The sequence below is a fragment of the Leptopilina boulardi genome, unplaced genomic scaffold, assembly GCF_019393585.1.
Source record: "Leptopilina boulardi isolate dan_hultmark-lab unplaced genomic scaffold, ZJU_Lbou_2.1 LbouV2_13, whole genome shotgun sequence".
NCBI classification, from domain to species: domain Eukaryota; kingdom Metazoa; phylum Arthropoda; class Insecta; order Hymenoptera; family Figitidae; genus Leptopilina; species Leptopilina boulardi.
This window is the reverse complement of record NW_026137674.1, coordinates 1,222,536-1,243,138: the sequence shown is the minus strand read 5'-3', so window position 1 is coordinate 1,243,138 and position 20,603 is coordinate 1,222,536. Positions and strand designations below refer to the sequence as shown.

Here is a 20,603-nt window from a genome sequence, read left to right as displayed (position 1 = left end):
ATTCGAGTATGTTTAATTATTTTAGGTTTTTGGTTTGGTTGTGCTGGAGTTTGTGTAATAGTCTTTGGTTTTGATTGAATTAGAGTTTGTCTATTTGTAATTGTCTTTGGTTTTGATTGTGTTGCAGTTTGTGTTTTTAATATTTTGTGTGCTACTGTCTCGTTTAGTTGTGTAGTCTGAGTTTGTGTATCTGTTAGTCTTTTAATGAAAATTAATTTTGTTGTGGAAGATCCTTTTGCGGAAGTAACAAATGATGATAATGTTTCACCAGGCATTCGATGTTGCACTTCCGTTGGGTACATTATTTTTGTTGTCTTGGGTGTGGCTATTTTTTTAAATTGCTTCTCATCCTGTTAACAAAAGAAATAAATTTTACAATACTGCATGTAAATGGAAAAAAGGTATTGTGGAAGCAGCTTAATGTTACAGTTAGAAACAACAAGAGTAAGAAATAAACAACTATGTGCGTACCCTAAGGAATACATAAAACTCAACTATTACATGTCATTTTAACTGTGCGTGTACCCTAAGGAATACTCAAAGCTCGGGTGATGCATGCCGTTAAGATGGATGTACAATTGTAAAGTCACGTAAAATTGATACGTGCTGATGTATGACGTCACATAGAACGTACACGTATGAACAGACCCACGGAAAAGCACCTTTATGAAAACATGTCGTGTGACGTCATACGTCCCACGTAGAACGTATTAGCATGTAAGTCACAGGTAGAGTTTGTTTAACCTTATTAATTTACATGTCATTTTAACTGTGCATGTACCCTAAGGAATACTCAAAGCTCGGCTGATGCATGCCGTTAAGATGGATGTACAATTGTAAAGTCACGTAAAATTGATACGTGGTGATGTATGACGTCACATAGAACGTACACGTATGAACAGGCCCACGGAGAAGCACCTTTATGAAAACATGTCGTGTGACGTCATACGTCCCACGCAAAACGTATCACGTATGAACGGGCCCATGGAGAAGCACCTTTATGAGAACGTGTCGCGTGACGTCATAGGCCTGCGTTCGAACGTGTCAATTGTAAACCCAACTTTACAACTGTGCGCATACACAGTTGAAACACTCACAGCTTGGTTGACTGCAACTGTGCGCGGACCCTTAAATGCTTTCTTACTCTCGTTGTACCTTTAGAATACATGGAAACTAAATAATATGTTTTTTTCTTATAGGCTAATAGAAATATAAATGATTAAAGTTTAATTTAAGAAAATAAATATTAATAATAACATTTTTAATTAAAAAATGTAATAATATAATTAAAAAATTTTTTTACTTGTATCTTTGTGTGAACTCGCGCCCAATGGTATGAATTTATAAATTCAGGCATGATCCTGAAGTCAGGCACAACCGGGACTTTTGAAATGTACGGTCCAATCTGAGATTGCCGCATTTCTTGTGGAATCTAAAATATTTAATAGAATTAATTAATTAACAATTATTTACTAATATTTATTAATAATTATTGTATAATTTTTAAAATATTATTATTATTGTATAAATTTATTTACATTTTATTATTATTATCATTATTATTATTATTATTATTTATTAACAATTATTTAACACAATACTTACTTCTCGAGCTCTTCTTTGAAATTCACGTCTCATGGTATCAATTTTTAACAAATTCGCATCATGCGTGAATTGTGGTAATGGTAAATACATTACCCTTCTTAAATTACTATTTATCCTAGGATCTTTTAATTTTTTATTACATTCTCATCACATGAGAAGGTATTATAATTGGTCGAAAATTGACTTTTACTATTTTTATGAAATCTTTACGTTTTGAGGTGCCCTGAGTCGAAAAAACATGGTTTGGCGAAAGTGTCTGTCTGTGTGTCTGTATGTATGTATGTATGTATGTATGTATGTATGTATGTATGTACGTATGTAGACACAAAATGTTGTTGACACAATAACTTTTGTAAATCGAAACAAATCGTTTTGCAATTTTGCATACACAAAGTTAGTATCAAAATACAGGTTAAGTTCGTTAGCCAGCCATTTTCATCAAAAAATGCAAAAAGTGCGGGATTTTCAAAATTTTAAAATTTAATTTTTTTTTAAAAAATTTTTTTTCACTACACAGCATTACAGTCCAGGAAAAAGAAAACATTTTTTTTCCTTAAAATTTTTTGATTAAATTAAAATTGTAAAAGTTACAGTGGTTTAATTGTCGAAAAACACCTAAAAAAAGCCAAAAAAGACATTTTTTATGAAAAATTAAATTTTATTAATGAGGTGAAAAAAATCAGTCCATAAAATAGACACATTCTCATCATAATAGACTCAAAAACTATATGATACAAGTGAAAAAAATATCAATTTAGAAAAAAACCACTCTATATACATATTATTTATATATTTTTACACAAAAATCAGAATTTCTGACTTAATTATCTTGTAATGTATTCATCTTGGCATAATGACCCCAGAGACTTTTTTCTACAAAATTTTATCAGCTACAACTTTGCCATTAAACATTATTCTCTATCTCTTTACATTTTTAAGATTTTAATGAAAAAAGCATTTATTTTTACATTCTCATCACATGAGAAGGTATTATAATTGGTCGAAAATTGACTTTTACTATTTTTATGAAATCTTTACGTCTGTCTGTGTATATGTATGTTTGTATTTTTGTACGTACGTATATAGACATAAAATGTTGTTGACAAAATTACTTTTATAAATCGAAACAAATAGATTTGCAATTTTGCACACACAACAGTCACAAAGTCGCAAACAAATACACTTGAATGTACCTGTACAGGTTCATGTACTTTGTTCCAATTCTTTTTACAGGTTCGTTTTCTGCTCTTGTACAAGATCACGCGAATGTGCAAGTACTTGAACTTGAATAAAAAAATGTACATGATATTGTACAAGATTTTTCAACTGGGAATAGTATATATAACCCTTACTTTTATGTATAACAAGCTTGAAGTAAATAAAATAAATTGTTCAATTAAAAAAACTATTTGAAAAAAATAATGGAGATTAGATACTAACCCCTTAAATGTATTCGTTTACTCAAATGTTTCATATATTTAAATAATGAAAAATCCAAATACTCAAAAAACTTGCTAGACAGGCTGCTACACCACCGCGACTGTAGCGCCACCGTGGTGACAAAGGGAAATATAATCGATATGTTAAGGTGACAATCGATACAGTGATCAATATGACCGCAGCGCCACCCCGGAAACGTGGTGATGAAGTGTAATATAATCGATACAGCAATCGATATGACCGCAGCGCCACCCCGGAAACGTGGTGATGAAGTGTAATATAATCGATACAGCAATCGATATGACTGCAGCACTCACCGAGGTGATCAAAAGAAACATAATCGATATATCATAATCGATATATCATAGTGATCAATAATGCAAGGTTACAATCTTAATTGTAAGTTTCAGTGTTAGCAGAAGTCAATGTTGTGATCTTTGTTTACAAGTGAATGAAATCAAAATAAGTGAAAATATATGATTCTAATAAATAATAATTCACTTAATTTTAAAAAATAATTAAAATTTTTTATAAAAGTGTTAATTATAAATTTAATTTTAAAAGTGATTTTAATTTGTTTTTTTAGAAATTTCAATATATAAAAAAAGAGAAAAGTCTTATAAATTATGATTTCTTTTTTTAAACAAATCAATTTAAAAAATATTTAATTGAAAAATAAAATAATTAATTAAAAAATAAAATTTTTATTTAATAACTATTTGAAATATTTTTTTTTACAAAGTTTAAAAAAATAATATGTAAAATTATTTATTTTTCTTAAAATTAATTTTTTTTCTTTTTTTTTTAAACATATAAATTTTTAAAATTTTCTTGGTTTCGCAGGTGATGATGGCTTCTATGATGATGGTGATGTCTGTGATGGTGGTTTCTGTGATGGTGATGTCTGTGGCAACTACATTGATGTCTATGTCAACGATGACACCGTCTACATTTACATCGATGACTCCTAACATGTCGTCTTCCTTCGTGAATTTGATTTTCTGCAGATGGTGACGGTGTTTGTTGATTTGGCCGTACAGATTCTGTAGATGGTTGAGGATCCCTGTTTTGCTCTCGCAAAACATTCTCTGCTGCAAATTGTTCCAACTGAAAAATATTAAATAAGTTTAAAATTTTATATTTAATAAAACTAAAAATTTTTTAATTTTTTTTTTCAAAAAAAATTCTAATAATTTTTTTTAATTGTGTCAGGAAATATTTACATCATCTGTCTGTGTTGCCGAGTTTCGAATCCAGACAACATTTTCAAAACTTGGACCCAGGATACCACCACCGACATCCTCATCGTCATCATCTACATAGTCATAATCTCCAAGGGTGTAGTACCCTGGACTCCAAATATCTCTCTCCTCCATATCATTATCAGAAGAGGATAGAACTATTGTATCCGCTTGGTTATCTTCGGAGGTTAATATTATGGTGTCTGCTTGGCTGCTTGGCTGCTCGGCTGCTTTCTCCATTGTCGCTCTGCTATTTTTTAATACCTTGAGCCACTTATATATACACGTATCCCCTCCACGTACAAAACCCCCCTTACCCTTTCAGAGTACAGAACAACAGTAGGTCCAACTACACGTGTAGTCTGTGGGGAATATCTGTGGGGAGAGCTTTATCTTTCCCCCCACTTTACATCGTGATGGGCTGACGCGAACCTTGACAACCGTTGCTAGGGAGTCAGGTTGCCGTAGATGGTTAGAGTAGTACGCATAGAGTAATTGAGTAAATAACATAGTTTTATCCACGTGCTATCAAAATGTCTTGTAGTTACAAATAAATTCTTATATTTATTATTATAAATATGGACTAATGTTATTTAATTTCTCTTAATATATTTATATGGTTTGGAGAACCATAATATGAAATATCAAGTAAAATCTCCACATTGGTGACCCCGACAGTCGAGAACACGTTTTTATAAATTCATGGAAATTGTTGCCATCGTGTCGTGTACCTGTGCCAAATTTATCATCTGGATTATTTGGTTAAGTGATCGATGTGTTTTTCTATATATTTTCCAGTCAAAATTTATAAAAAGCTGGAATTTAATGTTCTAAATGTACTACAAATTTTAGCACGTGCTGTGAAAAAAGTGCCGCCATTTTTACCGGCAAATAACTTGAAAAAAGTTCACTGAAAATTAAATTTAATATTTTATGTGAACATTATTTATTGATATTCATCATTTGGACAATTTGGATGTCTGTTTCATTTGGAGCACTTTGATTTCGTGGACGACAATTTTTGTGCGGATGTGATGCCATGCTCTTTTCCCGCCAAGCATCCACTCGGTGAACGAGTTTTTGTCGCCCCTATCAATCCTTCCAGGAGACATCCTGTCATTTTTGGTTATTTTTTGGATTTCTTCAGCATCATTAAACGTCTTACCCAGGAATATTTTCCATGTCGACGCAATTTCAATGTTGAGAAATTACCGCCAAAAAAATTGATGGACGCCATATTTTTTTTTTCCTCTATGACGTATTTCTCTTTGGGATTTTCTTCGTATCGCCTCTACTACGCAGGATTTCCTCTCCTGTCAACACTTTTGGTCTATAGCAAATATACGTCATCATTTTTCAACGAAGGTTTAGAGTATACGGATCTAGCCGTAAGTCTATATATGTGTTCGTGATGTCAATGATATTGTGATCAAGTGTTGTCCAACGAATAAATCTACAGCTTATTATATTTTAACTTAAATCTGTTAAACCAAATTGTTAAATATTAAATTTAAACAATCTCTTAGTGTAATTTTTATAACCTGTTTATTTGTTTTCGAAAAATTTTATTAAATAAATATTAACTAAGTTTCATATCTTTTTCGAAAATTTTTCTACGAACATTGAAATTTCAAAATGCTTTACCATCAAATTAAATTCATTTTGATTTTATTAATGCTTGAATTTGCGTTATTTCATCTTTATATTTTCCTATATCTATTTCGAGAAATTTATTTAGTATATTTCATGATTTTCGAACTTAAGCGTTATGTGTAATCATTCAATGCTTTCACAAATTCAAAAACAAAAACATTGTACTTTCCGCGCGTGTTTGTGTGGATATGATTGATTGAGAATATTTTTCTTTCAATTCTTTATTTTCATGTTTAAAATCTAGGATTTTTATTTCATTGTGAAATTTTGTGTGGCTGTAGATTTTGACAGGAGTATTTTATTTTGTTCTGTTTTTTTTTTGTTTTCATGTTGAATTCTATGTTATTGACATTTTAATATTGTGACATTTGACAAATTTTTTTTTTTCATTTTATGGATCTTATTTTGGTGTTGCATTGAGATATTTAAATATTTTTTTGTCGTTTACTTATTTTGCGTGTATTCTAAATTAAAGTTTTTTTTTTCTTTTAGATTATAAAAAAGGAATTTATTTTATTTGATTTTTTTGAGGATATGTGGACCAGGATAACCGATTTTTAAATTAAATTTTTTTTTATTCACAGTCAAAATTTTTTTATTTAAAATTTTTTTTTTCTTTCTTCTCTCTTAAACAAAATTTTTTGTTATTTAAAATTTTTTTTTTTTTTTATAAATTTTTTATTGGTCGTGTTCAACGCGGTATTTGATTTATTTTATTTTTCTTCAATTTTTAACAAAAATGGAAGAACTCCAGGAAAAGGTTCGCCTTTTGACAGAACAACTCCAAGTAGCAAATGATGCTAATGCAGCTTTCGTTGCCAATGCAGTTCAAAATGAAAATGCAGTTCAACAAAATCTAGGAGATGTAAACAATCAACAAGTAAATCCGGACGTTCATGTTGACGCGGTTTACAATCGCCGAATTAGAGTCCCTAAATTTTACCAGAATAATCCTGTCATTTGGTTTAATGTTGTCGAGGCTGTTTTCCGAAATAACAATATTCGTTCCGAAAAGTCTCGGGCTGACACTGTGATTGCTGAACTCGATGCGGATGTTGCATTATCTATCGCCGATTTGTTAGCATTGGAAACCGTTCCTGCTGATATTTACCAACGCATTAAGAGTAGGCTTATTTCAACTTACTCAGCTTCTTCTGAAGCACAACTTAGGAAGTTGCTTAAGGGCGAAGTATTAAACTCTGGTAAACCATCGCATATGTTGTCTCGTTTACGCAATTTAAGCGGGGGCAAGTGTTCCGACGATATTCTCAAGACAATTTTTCTCGATCAATTGCCATCTCAATATCGGGCAATTTTAGCATCTTTACCATTCGATTCCCTAGATAACTTGGCTTTGTCAGCTGACAAAATAGCCGACGCAACCGACTCTTTGAGTAATCATGTAGCTTCAATTGATCCAACACCTACCGATAGTAAAGGTTTCGAAGCGAAATTGGATCAGATTACCGCGGAAATCGCATCGATAAAGTCGAAATTTGAAAATTTGGAAAATAATAATCATCGCTATTCGCAGCGTTCAAGGTCAAGATCTCGTCGCAACAATTCTCGTAGCCATTCTCGAGGTAATTTGTTTAATCGAGAGAAATCAGGTCTATGCTGGTACCATAAAAAATTTAAAAAGTCGGCGAAGGCATGCGTTGAACCTTGTAGTTGGGTAAACAAAGTCGAAAAAAAATCGGAAAACTAAATAAGCCGATCCGAGTTGAGACCATTGGTTCCGGCAATAAGTCCAAGCGTCTCCATGTAAGAGATCGCGAATCGGGTCTTACTTTTTTGATCGACACGGGAGCAGATGTTTCCTTGTTGCCCGCGTCACATTCACGTTCTCGTGAACCTACTGAATTTAATCTTTACGCAGCAAATAACTCTCGAATTCCCACATATGGAACCAAACATATGTCTCTCAACCTCGGTCTCAGGCGTGACTTGTCATGGGATTTTTGTGTTGCAGCAGTTCCGTACCCGATAATTGGGGCCGATCTGCTGGAGCATTATGGTTTGCTTGTGGACCTTCGTCACCGTAGACTTGTAGATTCTTTGACGAGTCTCTCAGTAGCATGTTCCATCAGGAAAGTTGAGGTTCATAGCGTGAGCTTGATAGATGAATCTTTGCCATTCGCAAATATTCTATCAGAATTTCCAGAGATTACAAGACCATCTCAAGGTTTAGAGGATTTGCCGGGAGACGTCCAACATCACATCGTCACAAAGGGTCCCCCAATTGCTGCTCGTGCTCGTCGTTTGACCGCTAAAAGAGAAAGTGAGGTTAAAGTCTATTTTCAATCAATGATCGCGCAGGGAAAATGTAGTTATTCAAAATCATCATGGGCTTCTCCCATTCATGTAGTCGAAAAAAAAGACGGTGGAATTAGAGTTTGCAGGGATTATCGTGGCGTCAATAATGTTACTGAGCCCGATCGCTATCCTGTCCCTCACCTGCACGATTTTTCGTCGAAACTTCACGGTAAAACGATTTTTACGAAATTGGATTTGCATCAAGCATACAATCAAATTCCGGTTAACCCAGATGATATTAAAAAAACCGCTGTTATAACGCCGTTTGGCTTATTTGAGTACAATGTAATGACATTTGGTTTGCGCAACGCAGGCCAAACTTTTCAGCGCTACATCTTTCAAGCGTTGGGTGACCTGGACTATGTTTTTGTGTATATAGATGATATACTCATAGCCTCTTCCTCTATAGTTGAGCATGAGTTGCATCTGCGCGAAGTATGCGATCGCTTAAAAAGGTTTCGTTTGCGATTGAACTTAGATAAATGTCTTTTTGGTAAGGATGAACTTGAGTTTTTGGGTCATATTGTCAACAGTGAGGGCATTCGTCCAACTCCTGAGAAAATTAAAGTTATTTCAGATTTTCCGCGTCCCAAGACTATCGTCGAATTACGCCGATTCTTGGGTCTCGCAAATTTTTATCGCCGAAGTATCAAACATGCCGCTCAAATCCAGGCTCCACTTAATCATTTCTTGCGAGATTCTCGCAAGAATGATAAGCGAATTGTACCTTGGGATTCCGTTTCCGAAGCAGCTTTTGAGCAGATCAAGAATGAGATAGCCAATGCTGCATTGTTATTTCATCCTTCATCTACTGCCGAGACACGCTTAATTACCGATGCGTCTAGCACTGGAATTGGCGCAGCTCTCGAGCAAAAATTCGGAAACGTTTGGAGACCACTTGCTTTTTTCTCCAAGAAACTGACACCTGCTCAATGCAATTATAGTGCTTATGATCGCGAATTGACGGCCATCTTTGAGGCGGTCAAATACTTTAAATATTTTCTAGGTCCTCACGATTTTAAAATTGTGACTGATCACAAACCTCTCGTTTACGCCTTCAAGCAGCGTCCTGAAAAAGCATCTCCACGTCAAATCGAACAATTGTCTTACATCTCACAATTTACCACCACTATTGAGCATATTTCTGGTGCGGAGAACGTTGTTGCTGACGCATTATCTCGTCTCGATGCTATTTTGTTCCCTTCGGAAATCACTCTTTCTGAGTTTGCTGAAGCTCAAAGTCAATGTCCAGAGTTGAAGGCTTACCTTGAAAATGAAAAAACATCATTAAACCTAAAAAAAATCATGTTTGGTCAGGGAAACGATTTTATATTTTGCGATCTGTCTGGTGAAGTTCTTCGACCTTTTGTTCCCGTTTCCTTACGTGAACGTGTTTTTCATTTGTTGCACTCTCCAGCACATCCAGGTGCCAAGGTCATGGATCGTATTATGCGAAAGCGTTATGTATGGCCCAACATGCATAAAGATATTTCCCAATTATGTAAAAATTGTCTGGATTGTCAACGATCTAAAATAACCAGACATGTCAGTTTGAAACCCTCGCATTTTGTGGCACCGGAATCAAGATTTCTTGATGTTCACATAGACATTGTTGGTCCTCTTCCCGTTGATTCTGGATTCAAATATTGTTTGACAATGATAGACCGATTTTCGCGGTGGCCGGAAGCCGTTCCCCTAAAGGACATCGAGGCAATCACTGTGGTCCGCGCGCTCATGGACAACTGGGTATCACGTTTTGGAACGCCTGAAACGATCACCACCGATCAGGGCAGCCAGTTTGAGTCTGCACTTTTCCAAGCGCTACTCAAATTCATCGGCTCCAAACGTATCCGCACCACTGCATACCACCCTGCCTCAAATGGCATTATTGAGCGATGGCATAGAACATTTAAAGCCGCTCTCATGTGTCATGCCACGTGCGAATGGTCACGCATTCTACCTACTGTTTTGTTAGGATTGAGATCCAACGTTTTGGACTGTGGTTCATCCCCTGCAGAATTTCTATACGGCACAACAATTCGAATTCCTGGTGAATTCGTCTTGAACGATGATTTTGCACCTAACCCACAAATTTTTCTGGAGGAATATCGAGAAATTATGAGGGAAGTTAAGCCCATTCCCGTTGAACACCGCCATAAAAGTCGAGCATTTGTTTTTAAGGATCTTTATTCATGTACGCACGTATTTCTTCGTGCAGGTCATATCAGAAAATCTCTCGAACCGCCTTATTCTGGTCCACATCGAATCATCAAAAGAATTACAGATCGTGTTTTTGAGATTCAGGTTAATGGAGTTTCTCGTAATGTTTCCGTTGAAATGCTCAAACCCGCATATTTTCTTCGAGAAGCAGAGGATGATAATGTAAAAAGAGTTCCGGAGAAATCACATGTAAAAAAGGGTTTGACCATTCAACCACCAAATCAACCAACTTTTTCTTCCAATGCAACACCAATTATCCCAATAACAAGTGATCCATCGAATGTAACTTTTAATAAATCTACTGTACTCAGAACTTATGCAAGAAAAAAGCAAGTAAATTTTAAAGTGTGAATTGAATGAGTGTGATCGCGTTGGATATATAGTATTATATGTACAGTATTTCTTGCCTTTCCAAAAATGTAGATAGCACGTTCTATTAGTTAGTTTTTTTTTGCGTTTTAAATAAAAAATATTTTTTATACATTTACTAAGATAAAAACTATGTATATAGATAGTTTATTTTTTTTTAGATAGGATATAAATTTTCCTCGTCAGTCCCATCGGTATTTATAAAAGTTATGTGATTATTAGATTTTATTATAAATTATAATTTTCATTTGAATCTGTAATATTATCAATATTTTATTATGATTATAAGTGTTATTTTTATATATATACAAATTTTTATTCATACTTTTAATTCTTATATCATTATCATTCGGGGGGGAATATGTGGGGAGAGCTTTATCTTTCCTCCCACTTTACATCGTGATGGGCTGACGCGAACCTTGACAACCGTTGCTAGGGAGTCAGGTTGCCGTAGATGGTTAGAGTAGTACGCATAGAGTAATTGAGTAAATAACATAGTTTTATCCACGTGCTATCAAAATGTCTTGTAGTTACAAATAAATTCTTATATTTATTATTATAAATATGGACTAATTTTATTTAATTTCTCTTAATATATTTACATGGTTTGGAGAACCATAATATGAAATATCAAGTAAAATCTCCACATATCGACCGATAGTGGCGTCATCTAGTGGCAACCGGCAGAACTAATACCTACATTACCGACTGTGGGTAAATACCGACCGGCGGTAAGCGACAGTGGCGCCATCTAGCGGCAGCATTAGGTACTAATTCCTGAGAGTGACATAGTTATACTACTTAAATTGAATTTAACTGTTTGTTACTATTTAATTTAAGTTCACTTTTATCTAAACAATGTCTTCTTCTAAATATAAAAATAATGCAAAGCAAACATATTATACACAAATTTCATGAATAAAATAAATAATTTTCAGACTTGTACCTAGATAAAATAATGTTTTTTGTGCAACACCTACAAGAAAAGCGCTACTTTACTTTAACCTAAATGCAGCACAAAGTTGTTGATTTCTGCATTCTGATAAAGTGTGCAGCAAAGTATACTTTCCTGCACACTTTCACGCATATTATACAATATAACCTTAAATTTATTCTTCAAATTTGAACAATTTTAGAAGATTTAGTTATACACTTCTTGGAAAAAATTATGTTGAGTTAAAAGTAATTGTCAACGTTGCAAGAAGACTGGAATTAGAAAGAATTAAAAAAAATTAATTCCATTTATTACCTGATTTTTTTTAATTCGTAAGTCTATGTAAGGAATAGACAGCAGCAAACTTTAATTCCATTTTCGTAAAGCGTGCAATATAAAATAGAATATATTTGAATAAATAAAACCGTTTTGTTAATAATTTATTTATTGAAAAAAATCTGAGTTATTTTTATAAATCATAATCTACATTATTCCCATAAAAAAGTGAAGGCGACTATTTTATATTCAACGCATAACCTTAAAAATTTTTGAGACAATATACGTTCAATTTTTAATGCTTCACGATGAAATTTATTAAACTTTTTACAAACATCATATTCACTGTAAATTATTTATTATTTTCACATTGAACAAAAAAATACAACAAATTTATTTACTAGTTCTTTTAAATAAAGTGATAAGCGAATTATTTTCGATGCACAAAAATATGTCCAATTTTCATTATAATAGAAAACACTTACCGACTTTGACGTATTGCAAACCGGATTTTAGAATTAAGTGGAATTCATTTCGTTGGCCATATCTATCTTATTTCGATAACTTCGAAAAAGTTGAAAAATCAGGTATTAAATGGAATTAAAAATTTTTTAATTTCGTATACGAATGTGAGATAACTTTCATTCTTTTCTATTCCAGGCATTTATTGCCGGAAAATAATAACTTTTTAAACATTTTGATTTTTTTCTTTGTGAACAGATAAAAATCATAATTTTTGTACACAATACCCAGCCAACAAGTGACACTTGGAGGTTATGTTGGTTAGGGACGTAAACTACGTAGAAAACTATACGCGTAAATGACCAGGTAATATACGTGTAGACAACTGTGTAGATACCATCGAGTAATTTACGTTTCGAACCCTGGTTAGGGTAGAATAACTGACCAAGATATAAAGGTGCTTCTACAAAAACTTGTATTTGAACTTGTATCGGAACTTGCTTTGCTTTTGAGTCTGCATGAGACTTGCAAGGTGCGCGCGCAACAATTTTCAGCTGTCAAAGGTTAAATTAATTATTAAATAACTAATACTAATTACTAAAATCAATTAAATAATTTAAAATAGAATATTAATACCAATTAATTTAACTTAAATAATTAGTAATTCATTGATTAATTTAAGGACATATGAGTATCACTTTCATCCAAAAATATTCTGTGTAAGTTTTCTCGAGAATTTTTAACAAATTGAGCTAAAAATTTTGTGACAGTTATCTTTGACAGCTGAAAATTGTTGCGTGCGCACCTTGCAAGTCTCATACAGACGCAAAAGCAAAGCAAGTCCCGATGCAAATACAAAGTCAAGTTTTTGTAGAAGCACTTTAAAAACTTATGTCGACTTGCATGACTTAAATTAGGCTAAAATAAGAAAAAAAACAAAAAAGTAGCTACTAGTACCAAAAAGCTAGAAAAAGTATCAAATAGTAGCTTTTAGTTGAAAAGTGCAAAGCCTGTTATCTAATTCTAGATATTCGGTTTTACCACTCGTCCCTCGTTCAACAATATTAATAATATACACCCACTATTTATTTTGTGCCACACCTATATATAAATATATATAAAATAAATTTTAAACTAATTTGAATATGAATTTAATTATTCTAATCACTGTTTTAATTTCTCATATTTGTTTAAATAATCGATTTTTATAAAGGTAAACGGAACACGATAAATATAACTTATTTGTTTTTAACTTTGGACGAGGAACTGAACAAATATAATTTTCTATATTATAATATCCGTGAGCATCCATGTTTATAACTTTTAATATTTGTATTTTTGCTATCTTAAACCACGAACACAAACAACCTAAGCCTCGTGCATTTTGTTTCGGTGTAATTGAGCCACCGCGTACAATAACCGCAGATGCGCTCGGGCAGTCTGGCCCAGCCGCAATATCTACTACGAATTGAGTGGTGGGAACGAGATTTGGCCAATAAGAACACTAGAATTGGCCTACACCGCGCAACTCGAAGTAGATATTGCGCTTGGGCCAGACAGACCGAGCGCATCTGCGGTTACTGTACGCGGTGGCTCAATTATAGGAGCAGATGTCTTACTGTAGTCTCGATTTTTTTTACTTATAGAGATACCTCTCATAAGACAATTTTAGTTGGGGGTTCTCTTAAGTAAAATATAGTTAACAATTTATTTTCATTAATTAATTTACGACTTTGACTATTTGTAATTTTTTTCGTCGGGTTATAGAAAATGAATAACAAAAATGTATAAAGCAGATTTTCGCGTTAGGAGAAATTGATACGCAGTGGCCATTTGCGCACAGCTGTCCATTTCAAAATAATGTTGGAGTTTATTGGAATTTATGTTAGAAGAAATAAAGAGATGAACATAAAAGATAGTAGAAATTACAGAAAGTAATCATAAATTTCTTTCTTGCATTTTCTCCATACCTAAAACTTTGATCACAGATCGAAGTTTCTTGCACGTTTTTAGGCAGGTTATTTTCAGTTTACATTGTCAGCCATATGCACCGCATGATATCATATCTAAAGTTTTAGGGAAGGGGAACACGACAGGGGAAATTTGTCTAATTAGAGGTTGTCTTATGAGAGGTTCGCCAGTATTCCGGTAATGTAGCTAAAAGCTAAAATTTGGCCAATTACTAAAGAACCATCTTCTGATTTGATTCTGTAAACATTCGATACCGCCACCTATGGCAAAGTTGCTATACTTCAGCATCAACTCCCGCGCTACATTTAAATAAGTGTTTAAAATTTTTACTTATATTAAAAATTTTTTGTTGAATTTTCTTTAAATTATTTAAGGTGTTACACCATTTTTGATAGGATAAAAAATATGGTCAAAAAATAACAAAAACCACAACAAAAAACATATAATCTGAAAAAAATACCAAAATTAAAATTTTTTCTAGGATTAACATTTTTATAATACTAAATTAGTTACCATAAATTGATCACAAAAAATCTCCATGAAAAAGCAAAGTGTTCATAAAATGAACACAAAAAGTTCATACTTTAACTTGTCAGCGGTTTTAATTTCTATTTATAATTAAAAAATTATTTGTTTATTAATAAACAAAATAATAAATTCTAATCACATAATACTTTTTTTATAAACAAAGTAAAAACCAATTGTTAAAAAATTTTTAAAAAAAGAGCTCGTCATTCAATAGCCAGTAAGATAAGGAAGATTTGTGGTAAGTTTGATTAAAATCGGTTAAAAATTGGCTGAGTTACATTGCACGGCGCGCAAAAAACACGTTTCGAGAAAACCACGTATAAAGTTTTCGATACACAAAAGTAGTGTTTTAACTATGTTATGTATTCGAAAACAACTATTGCACTAAAACAAAGATTTACTATCACTTGCATATGGTGCTTTCTAATGACAATTAATAAAATTATATTGACAAGAAACCGAAAGAATCGTGCTCATAGTTAAATGCATTTGGTAGTATCTTAAGTGCTAAACTTATGCTTACTATAGACATTCATACATCTAATTATAGATTAGTAATGTAGTATCATATTCTACAGATAGTACACTAACTTTTAATGCAAAAAAAGAAAATTGTAAAAAAAATTTTGTTTTACACGAGTTTCCCTCCTTAAAATATATGAGTAAGAATTGCTAAAACGTGCCACCTAAACCTGAAAAAATTTATTATTTGTTGAAATGTTATTTTTCTTATAGTATTTTATATGCACAATCACCCCCTAAAACGATTTTGCAAAAAAAATTGTTAATATAAGTAAAAATTTTAAACACTTATTCAAATGTAGAGTTGATGCTGTAGTATAGCAACTTTGCCATAGGTGGCGCTATCGAATGTTTACAGAATCAAATCAGAAGATGGTTCTATAGTAATTGGCCAAATTTTAGCTTTTAGCTACATTACCGGAAATACAGGCGAACTTCTCATAAGACAACCTCTAATAAGACAAATTTCCCCTCTCGTGTTCCCCTTCCCTAAAACTTTAGATATATATTGCGTCATGCGCAGTTGCGTCATGCGGTGCATATGGCTGACAATGTAAACTGAAAATAACCTGTCTAAAAACGTGCAAGAAACCTTGATCTGTGATCAAAGTTTTAGGTATGGACAAAATCAATTTATGATTACTTACTGTAATTTCAACTACTTTTTATATTCATATCTTTATTTCTTCTAACATAATTTCCAATAAGCTCTAACATTATTTTGAAATAGACCGCTGTGCGCAAACGGTCACTGCGTATCAATTTCTCCTAACGCGAAAATCTGCTTTAAGAGAACCCCCAACTAAAATTGTCTTATGAGAGGTATCTCTGTAAGTAAAAAAAATCGAGAATACAGTAAGACATCTGCTTCTATAATTACACCGAAACAAAATGCACGAGGCTTAGGTTGTTTGTGTTTGTGGTTTAAGATAGCAAAAATACAAATATTAAAAGTTATAAACATGGATGCTCACGGATATTATAGTATAGAAAATTATATTTGTTTAGTTAAAAGTTAAAACTAATACCGTAATTTTCTATTGCGGTGCGTTTGTATCAGTTTTGGTGACCAAAATTACGTTTATTTAGAAGATACTTTGACCACCGAAATTGGAGCCAATGGAAATATTAAAAATGTTTCAATTACTGTGAGGGAAAAAATTTTATCTCAAATAATTAAATTAATAATTGTTTAAATGTGCATCTTCATTAGAAATTGTATCAAAAAAAAAATTAAAATAATTTTTTTCAATTAGATTGCAACAGTTATATTAAATATAATAGTAATGATAGTTTTTTATGAACGCGCCGTAATTGATGCACTTACCCTAATTTGACGTGTAATATTTTTTGTAATAAAGGGTAATACTTAGTAATATATGTGTAATACTTTGTAATACAGTAATATTTTGGTAGTAATATGTAATACTTGTAAAAAGTGTAATACTAAGGTAATAATGGTAATATGTGTAGTTGCAATCAAGTGTACACAATTTTTACGAGTAAATTCCCCTTTGATTTTAGTGATCTAAACGGCATTCTTCTTGTCTTGAACCATAGTTTTATTGATATTTTTTTGGTGCAAAAATATTGATTTTTATTGCAAAAAGAATTGTTTTTTTATAAACAAATAGTAAAAACCATGAAAACAATCGAATTTCAAAATGAAAAAAATTGCTTCATATACTTAAAACCCTTCTGAATAATATTCCGTCGAGAAAAAAATGGCACGCATTCGACAATTGGTTTTTTTAAACATTTTTGACAGCGCGCATGGCGCATGTAGTACGTAGTGAGTGACAGGCGCCGCGCTACGTTCCGCTAGAACTCTAAAGTAGGTATTCTATTCTACAAAGTCTGTGGAAAAATTAATTTTAATATTAAATTATAATTTTCAAATGTTGTTTTTAAAAAAATGTTTAAAATTTGAGTTTACATATTATTATTAATTTTATTATTGGGTAAGACTCCGTCAGAAATATCACGATTCTCAAGGGGTCTTTGAATTGTCTATAATTTTGTAAAATTGTAGTATTGGATATAAGAAATGGAAGTCCCAAAGGATTTTTGAAAATAATCAAAATTGTAAATGTGACGCCTTTTTGAAATTTTTGACAATTATTTTTTAAAGATTAATATTTCTGAAACAAATAATTGGATCTTAATAAAATTTAAATTGTTGAAAAAAAAATCTTTTCGAAGTGTTATATAGTTGAAAAAAAATTGAAATTTGATACAAAAAAAGTCGAAATTTTTTTTATCGTTTGTTATACTTGAACGGGGCTGATTTTTGAGTTTCTTGTAAACAAGTAAAATATTGCTTATAATTTCACCTTTATTTTTGCAACTAAAATTGGACTAAAATCATTATAAAAATATGCTTCAAAGAACAATAAATTCAGCTAAAATGATTATAAGTTTTTATTATACATAATAATAAAAAAATAATAATATGTAAACTCAAATTTGAAACATTCTTTTTAAAACAACATTTGAAAATTATAATTTTATAATAAAATTAATTTTTCCACAGACTTTGTAGAATAGAATACCTACATTAGAGTTCTAGCGGAACGTAGCGCATTATTAACTCTCACACCGGGGATATATACAATTATACGTGTTTATGTTTACCTTCTTATCTATCTAGGCCTTAATTTGCTTCGGTTCTGAGAAATTAATAAGTTCAAAAATGTGGTTGAATGACCGTAAACATAAATGTTTAGATGGTGATCACCCACATTACATAAGTTATACAAAAGAAAGAATGGCTATTATCCAAATTTAAAGGGACATTGTATTTTCAAATTTAATTATTTGATACAATGAACACGTGCCAGCTAAGTCAACAGATATGATTGTAATAATATAATAGAATTATTTAAATTAGATCAATTCTTAAATTTATTATTTCTATAGATATATTTAAAAGAAAATATTTATTTTGTTTTTAGAAAACTTGTTGCTTGTTTACCAAATTAGAGAAATCTTTCCTATAATTATTCGATAGATCAGCTGTTTATTTTCTTATTCACTTCTACTTTTATATATGAGTATATGTCATATATCGTTTCGAAGTTGAATATTTTTACTTTACAAAAAAAATAAATATTAATTATTAATAGAAAAAATAAAATATACGATCAATCATTTAATATAATTATTTATTATTTAAGTTTGAATGATTAATTGTGAGTTCGTTCTGAATGAAATTAAATGAAATTTTCTTATTAATTAACTTAAATTTTTCACCTTTTATTTAATTTCTTTCTAACAAATTTGTTTTTCTTCAATTGAGATTCAAGATTAGCTCGCAGGCTTATCTGTAAAAAATATATAAAATAAAATTTTAATAAAATAAAAGAAACCTGTCAACTATCAAGGTCAAGTTCCCTATTCCCTAAATTAATTAATCTATCACAAGTAAATCAATTTTGCAAGTACTTTCCTTAGACACAGATTTATTTAACATGTTATTAATTTAACAGCATATTAAAATGATCCAAGTCAAATGGGAGATAAATGAAAAACTTATTTACTCCTCTGAAAAATTGCTAAATAAATAATTTATTTCCTAAATTAACTATTTAATGGGAGGACAGGGATTCAAAATCAATTGAATCTTACACATTAACAAATTGATCGCCTATTGCAATGAATTTGAGATATATGTATCTTCAAGAGACTTACGATTTGCTTTTGATACCACTTAAGGATCCAGATAATGAGGTGGTACTCCGAGTTATCAGAAACCCCTCAAGTCTTTCTCCATGGCTTGACTTTGTAGATTATATGTTTTGAATTGAAGTGATTATTCACTTTTTTTTGTTTCTTCTACTTGCCTATATTGAGTATAAATTTATAATTCGTTAAAATATTTTACTTCTTATATAATTCTGAGTTGAAACGGTTAATAAGCCAGCCTCTCAGTTATTATATAAGATTAAAGACAAATATGAATAATAAAAAAATATAAATAATAAAAATTTATTATTTTAAATAATAAAAAGATTCTATATTCATCACTTGTTCTTTTATTCTCTATAACTTACTTTTATACTGTTAAATCCAATCACAATTATTAATTACTACACCCAAAACTATCTGTCAAGATTCGTAGCAAGGTAAAGGTATATGAAAACGATCTGAGTGAAATTCAGAGAATGTCCAAATTTGGGTCTCCTTCTCTATTTATTAACTCGAGAAGGCGCTTCACCCCCCAAATTTCTCTATATCCCTTGTATATTTAAATTTAGTAAGTGTGTTAGAGAAATTTTAACAGCTGATTGCTTGAGAATCCGCGGTTTTCCCTTCCTACCTTTCTTCGTATACTTTTGCTGTATATTTCTTACCGCCAAATTTTCCCTCTAATCGCACTTTTCGCGGCGTCCTATTTTCGTAGCCAATAATATTTAAATTATTTTGGTAAGGACAGAGTGATTCCTCTCTTTCTAATTCCGTTGTAACGTAAACAGAGAACAATGCCATTGTTCAGCTGTCAATCATTTCTCAATTGTTAATATAGTTTCTTTAAATCTTTAATATCTTAAAAAATAATAATTTGACAAAGATTTTACTTTTACCATTAATTTTTAAATAATTTTTACTTTTATGTGACATATAATTTTTATTTTCATATTGTTAATTTAAGCAATTAAATAAAATAATTTATATTATTTTATATAAAAAATGAAAAATATGATTAATTAATTTAATTGTAGTTTTAATTTAAGATAATGTTTTAAACATTGAATTTATTCTACCTATGCAGTTTCATATTTTTAGGATTTCTATATTAGTGTATGGTTTAGATATTCATACACACACATATACATATATACACTCATTCTCCTGAGTGCAAGTGTACTCATGAAAACAGTATTTTACTTTCTTATATTTTTCTTTGCCCATTTATATATATATATATATATATATATATATATATATATATATATATATATGGCAGAATGAAACGTTATATTTTGAAATTATATGGTACTGTACATTTCCCTTTATTTGCATTTAAATAAATATATTCTTTTGACTATTGGAATAACTCTTCAGAT

At 31.4% G+C, this 20,603-nt stretch overlaps 2 protein-coding genes across 14 annotated transcripts in view; one reads left to right on the top strand and one right to left on the bottom strand.

The window, feature by feature from the left end:
* The window catches only part of LOC127291230 (putative sodium-dependent multivitamin transporter), a 425,330-nt gene that overhangs the window by 263,758 nt on the left and 140,969 nt on the right, over positions 1-20,603 (top strand). The gene's annotated exons all lie outside the window — the stretch shown is intronic.
* Positions 3,895-6,259, bottom strand: LOC127291233 (uncharacterized). The gene is made up of 2 exons (XM_051320229.1): positions 4,269-6,259; positions 3,895-4,152 (listed from the first exon to the last, which is right to left on the bottom strand). The coding sequence occupies exons 1-2, from the start codon at positions 4,524-4,526 to the stop codon at positions 3,976-3,978; spliced, it is 435 nt and encodes a 144-aa protein (XP_051176186.1). The 5' UTR covers positions 4,527-6,259; the 3' UTR covers positions 3,895-3,975.